Source organism: Populus trichocarpa, chromosome 14, assembly GCF_000002775.5.
Source record: "Populus trichocarpa isolate Nisqually-1 chromosome 14, P.trichocarpa_v4.1, whole genome shotgun sequence".
NCBI lineage: Eukaryota > Viridiplantae > Streptophyta > Magnoliopsida > Malpighiales > Salicaceae > Populus > Populus trichocarpa.
The window spans coordinates 10,791,355-10,797,500 of NC_037298.2; the positions used below are offsets into that span (position 1 = coordinate 10,791,355).

Genomic DNA, 6,146 nt, shown 5'->3' on the forward strand with positions numbered 1-6,146 from the left:
CATCATACCAATGCAGCGTGCGTGCGTGAGGCACTGCGGATAAAATATTATTTGTTAAAAATTTTATTTTATTTTATATTTAAAATTAATATTTTTTTGATATTTTTAAATTATTTTAATATATTAATATTAAAAATAAATTTTAAAAATAAAAAAAATATTATTTTAAAATAAAAAAACTTTTTTAAAAAATCCGTCGCTCTAATTAATATATCCTTAAGATACTTAAAAAATTAATTTCCATTGAGATGTAAATTAATTTAAAATAATGGTTTCTGGATAAAATAAATAAATAAATATCTAAAAATATAAAATAAAAGTTAAATGGGTGACCTTCATAACTTCATTTGTTTCATTAACCAGAAATATTGGGTTCGTTCTCTGATATATACGCAATTCTCTTCCTTCAGCCTTCCCCCTCCCCTCACTCACAAACTGCGTAGCGAACTTGACAGTGGACAGTAGTGTAGTTAGCAAAAGCAAAAGCAAACCCTAAACAATGGCAGAGCCCAAAACCAAATACGATCGCCAACTCAGGTACTACTTTTTACTGATCATCGCTTCAAATTTTCCCTAATGTGTTATAATTTATTATATCTGTTTGGGATGTGGAGATGAATAAATACGAGAAATTTATAATTTATAATCGCAAGCTAAAGGTGCAATAAATTTGAAGTTGTAAATGTGGAAGTTATATTTATGTGGTGCTTTTTTTCTTAAAAAAAATAAAATGTTTAGGATATGGGGTGAGCAAGGACAGGCTGCCTTAGAAAAAGCTACCATTTGTTTGCTTAATTGCGGTCCTACCGGTTCCGAGACGTTGAAAAATCTTGTACTTGGTGGAGTTGGATCCATTACTGTGATTGATGGGTCTAAAGTTGAACTGGGCGACCTTGGAAATAATTTCATGGGTGGGTTTGTCTTTTTTTTTTTTTTTCTCGTTCTTAACTTGCTATGTTTTTTATTTATTTGTTTGTGTTATCTATGATTTTTTCTGGTAGTGGATGAATCATGTGTTGGGCAATCTAAGGCGAAATGTGTGTGCACGTTTCTTCAAGAGTTAAATGATGCTGTTAAAGCCAAGTTTATAGAAGAGTATCCCGAGGCATTAATTGGCTCAAATCCCTCCTTCTTTTCGCAGTTTACACTGGTTGTAGCCACTCAGGTAGTGTTGATAGTAGGGTGCTTGATGGAATGCCGTGCTCTAGGATATTGTTTCTGCTATGTTTGCTTTTGCTTGTCTTGTTGATCATACTTGCTCAATGCATTGGTTTGGATCACAGATATGTTGTAGATGTTTGTATGCGGTTTTGTTAAGGGCATATTGGTACCCTAATCATGGGATTTTTGCCCCATTTTCATCTTTTTTTTAATTGTTGTACAGTCTTTCCTCATTGTCTAAGCATCATAAAATAATTCCATCTATTTCATGATTGGATATTCTGATTTGCTGTTTCTCAAAACATGGTTTTCTATTATCTTCATTCTCTCTGTTCAATATCTTTGATGGATGATTCCTGATACACATGCAGTTGGCGGAAGACTCGATGATAAAGCTCGATAAAATCTGCAGGGAGGCAAATGTTCTGTTGATTTTTGCACGCTCCTATGGCCCTACCGGGTTTGTCAGAATTAGTGTGAAGGTACTTTTTTGTTACTTCATCATGATTGGAATTGCTGTGACTAACTTGGCCTTCCAGAAACTGTAATTAAACTTGAAACACTGAATGGATAACCTACTAGGTTCCTTTGTGGCTACATCATTGTTTAATTTTCTCAGATTCAATGTTCTGGACATTTTTCATTTCTTTCATAATTCGATGTCATAAAAGTCTGGGACCTCTCACTAGAAAGTTATGTAGGGGAGTGAAATGTAGCTGGCGAGCCAAATTTTGAAGAATATAAAAACTGAAACGAGCATTATTGGAAGCAATTTTTATCATGCCAACTATCAAGTCTGGAAATTGTTTTCTACACATCTAAGGGTTCTGAAATTGAATTTTTCTACAAGAACATAACAAGTGAAATGGACATTAGTGGAAACAATTTTTAACATACCAACTATCAAGTCTGGAAATTGTTTTCTACACATCTAAGGGTTCCTAAATTGAATTTTTTCTTGTTGGAGACAGGAACATGCAGTGATTGAGTCAAAGCCTGATCATTTCTTGGATGACCTTCGGTTAAATAACCCATGGCCTGAGCTCAAAAGGTACATGGCTTTGTCGTTGCATCTATTTTTAGTTGATATTTTGCAATGCATATGCATGTCTAATATCAGTAGACTATTGCTTACTGTTATTAGTAAATTGAAGAAATTTATTACTCTCTCCATCCCATTTTATTTGTCTACCATTGGATTTCTAACTATTTATTGAAACATCATCTATTACTTTGTCTGCTGTGCATATTCTCAAAAATATCTCTGCCTCGGAAAATGTAGAATACCATATATTTTGAAATGGAGTTATAATTAATCAAATAATTGAGGATAAGATAGAAAAAACATTTTTTTTCATGTACTTCATCTAGAAACTGGACAAATATTATGGAACATCTCAAAGGAAACATGGAAAAGTGAAGTGGGAAGGAGGAAGCATCACTCCTCTCAGCCTCATTTTATGTTGCACTCAGAGGACATGCTTCCTTTTGTAGACACATTTTCCTTATCGTCTTGGTTGGATTGGAGCTTAAAGCATACATACTGTATTCTACTTTGAAGTTTCTTATATGGTATTTGCACACGGTAGGTTTGCAGAAACCATTGATTTAAATGTGACAGATCCTGTTGCCCATAAGCACACACCTTATGTTGTCATTCTAGTCAAGATTGCTGAGGAGTGGACCAAAGCTCATGGTGGTGCCCTCCCATCAACCAGGGATGAGAAGAAAGAATTCAAGGTTTATAATTAGTTCACAGTTTACCTGTTAGGTTCATGTCCTATTTCTTTATGTTAATTCTATTTGCTTTGGGATTTTAAATCTCTTAGGAGCTTCTAAAAGCAGGAATGGTTGCAATGGATGAAGACAACTATAAAGAAGCTATTGAGGCCTCCTTTAAAGTATTTGCACCTCGAGGAATTAGTGAGTATAAAGTATTCAGAAGAACAGGTTTAAATTTTTTGGAGGATAATATTCCAGAAGAAACTTGTTGGTTGAGATTGATAGCAGTATAGTGTTTTTGTTATGCTCACGCATGCATTCTTCATATTATGTATATTATAAATGTCCAATAGAAGATTTTTATGTTTAGCTATAAAGGAAAAAACAGAGGTTGCATGGACACTTGTTTTGCATGCCGTAACAGCAATGGGTTAGATATTGCTGTTAAACTCCTGTCCTGCCCTGTAGGAATGGATTTGGTTTGCTTTATATACATGAGTTCACAAGAAACAATCCGTGGCACACCTTGCCCCCTTATCCACATAATTGATTCTGTCTTCTTACTCATTTTTTGACCCTGGCTAATTTTATATTCATCTAACACAGTAAATATAGTATTAGCTTTTAAAATCCAATTGCTTAGGGATTTTTTTAATATTGAAATCAATATGATGTTAGTGGTGGACATTAAGAATGTAACTGTAAAAAATTGTAAGGGAAAAAAAAACAAAAAATATGAACAATATTGTCTAGTTCCGTGTGAATGGTGGCTTTGAGCTCTCTAATGTTGCTTCCTTTTGTTTTTGGTATCATAGATTCTGGTCTGTTGCAGATAATCCATGATAGCTGCAGTGAAGTTGAGTCTAATTCATCTGACTTTTGGGTGATGGTTGCTGCCTTGAAGGTTAGGCATGCATTACAATCTGACTTGGATCTTTGATTCTGTAGCTTGCTCTTGTTTTCCAATGACAGTGCTTGAAGTTAAATTCACCTGCATTAAAGTCTGTAGAAATAATCCTTTTAGGATTATTTCATGACTGGATTGACAAGCTTGCTGTGGGACTCTAGGCAAAATGAAACTGGCCAGCTGAGTATCATGGTGGATAATGTTACTGGTGGAAACACTTGGATCACTGATCATTTTTTCTTATCTGTTAGTTTGGACAAAATTCTGGAGTAGTATCTGGATGTCTTGAAGTTATGCCCCCTATTTAGAGGGCGTTTTTCAATCATTTGATTGGGCACTATGCATGGATGTGAGCTCATGAATTTTTGCTGTTTGGAAAGAAAGTAATAGGACTATTAGAGGTTTGGGTTTCATGGTAGATGCTTTTGATGGGTAATCTTTCTTTTGAGGCTTTGTGCACAAGTTCTGAAGGGGTGGACAATTTCTTTCAAGCTGCAATGTGCATCTTACATTCATCTCCCTGTCTCTCCTCTCTTGGTTGTTTTAGTGTCCATTAGAGTCTGCAAGACACAATCTCATTCTTACAACTATACTTAACATGTATGGATAGGATCTAGTTTGATGAAAACATTTATTTCTATTTCTTATGATCAAACTCCATTCTTGAGACTTTGATTTCTTGAATTTATCCTTAACATTCTTAGGAGTTCATTGCGAATGAAGGTGGTGAGGAGGCACCTCTTGAGGGTTCAATACCGGATATGACTTCTTCAACTGAGTTAGTGACTAAACCTTTTTGGGGTCAATCTTTCTTTCGTAGTAGTTTAAATTAAAACAACAAAAAGAAGATATAAGAGGAATATCAACTCCTTTGCAGGCTTTATGTAAATTTACAGAAGATCTACCAAGCAAAAGCGGAGGCCGACTTTCTTGCTATTCAGCAAAGAGTTAAGAGTATTCTGAAGAGAATGGGTAGAGATCCAGATAGCATCTCAAAGGAAATGATTAAAAGCTTCTGCAAAAATGCAAGAAAACTAAAGGTAAGTTCATATTTTATGTTTTTGTCTGTCATTGATTACGTGTATTTCCTGTTGATACGACACTTTATTTTTCAGATATTTCTTTGTCAAAGTGCCTAGGCTGAAGTGCCTTTATCCTTATTATGATTCATGATTATTGAGCTAACTAAAAGCTTAATAGTTGTGTTTCTCATCAGAATTAATCTTGTTTACCATTAATTACCATTTACATTCAAATAGTTTCTGGGACTTGTTGAATTGATAGCACACGGACTCTCTCCGAGGAATTATTGTTGAGTTATATAACTTTTGGAACATTACCCAGTTAGATAATTTGGATGAGAGCTCTGGAAAAACATATCTCCGTGTTTCAAAAATGTTCTCAGCTAGACATGCAACTACATCATCATAATGTGCATAATGGAGGCTTGCAATTTTTCCTCTTTGAGATGGATTATATTGTTCATAGATAAGGATTGTTAGTGAGCGTTTTCGAACTCTTCGTTATAGATTTGCAGGTATCGCCCTATTGAAGATGAGTTCAACAATCCTGCAGTAACAGAGTTACAGAAGTATTTAACTGATGAGGAATACAGGTGAGGATCTCCTTATTACCGCTCAGATATCATTGTCCTGCAACAATCTTGCCCCCTTTCTACAAGAAGGTTTTTGAGACATGATATTCTCTTATCAGTTTCTACCTTGTACATCTATATAATATGTAGGGAAGCACACAAATGAGATTTCAAATATATAAACAATGTCCCTATAACTTTATCAAAAATATATTTTGCATAGTTCAAGACAAATTTTCTGTTGTTTGCCCTTTGTAAGATACACTGTCCAATACAGTGTTAATTTTTATAGGAAAATGCATCGATGCATCAAAATTCATGTTTCTCTGCAAAACACAGGAACTGAGCAAAATCTACATGCATTATTCATCCCAAATTCAATAATGGATGGAATCCCATATTTTGGGAAACCTGATTTAACAACTATCTTGGAGAATTTCAATATGCATCGCAACTGCTCTCTCTCTCTCTAATATATATATATATATATATAAACTTTTTTTTTGTCTGGGATTTACATTATAAGACAAACGAACTGTATATTAGCCAGGCTGAGAGGAATTTGTTTTGCTCATAACCATTGATTTTCTTTTTAACTTGAGTTGCAGTGTTGCCATGGGGTTTTATATCCTGCTTCGATCTGTTGACCGCTTTGCTGCTAATTATAACAGTTTTCCTGGGCAATTTGAAGGGTAAATACCTGAGAAACGTACCAGCTACTCTTTTTCCAATAAGCTATTGCATTCTACTACCAAACTGAAT

At 34.5% G+C, this 6,146-nt stretch overlaps 1 protein-coding gene across 4 annotated transcripts in view; it reads left to right on the forward strand.

The window, feature by feature from the left end:
- The first annotated feature begins 351 nt into the window (after window positions 1-351).
- LOC7462056 (NEDD8-activating enzyme E1 regulatory subunit AXR1) overlaps window positions 352-6,146 on the forward strand; it is an 11,935-nt gene continuing 6,140 nt past the window's right edge. For all 4 annotated transcript variants that reach the window (XR_002977933.2, XR_002977934.2, XR_002977935.2 and 1 more), the window contains exons 1-12: window positions 352-537; window positions 739-911; window positions 1,002-1,165; window positions 1,533-1,643; window positions 2,133-2,212; window positions 2,751-2,901; window positions 2,991-3,084; window positions 3,699-3,787; window positions 4,495-4,568; window positions 4,668-4,830; window positions 5,320-5,405; window positions 5,993-6,076. Coding sequence is in view for 1 of the 4 variants with exons in the window: in XM_024585870.2 (XP_024441638.2) it covers window positions 500-537; window positions 739-911; window positions 1,002-1,165; window positions 1,533-1,643; window positions 2,133-2,212; window positions 2,751-2,901; window positions 2,991-3,084; window positions 3,699-3,787; window positions 4,495-4,568; window positions 4,668-4,830; window positions 5,320-5,405; window positions 5,993-6,076 (1,307 nt within the window). In the remaining 3 variants the exon portion in view is untranslated. The remainder of the gene's footprint in view (window positions 538-738; window positions 912-1,001; window positions 1,166-1,532; window positions 1,644-2,132; window positions 2,213-2,750; window positions 2,902-2,990; window positions 3,085-3,698; window positions 3,788-4,494; window positions 4,569-4,667; window positions 4,831-5,319; window positions 5,406-5,992; window positions 6,077-6,146) is intronic.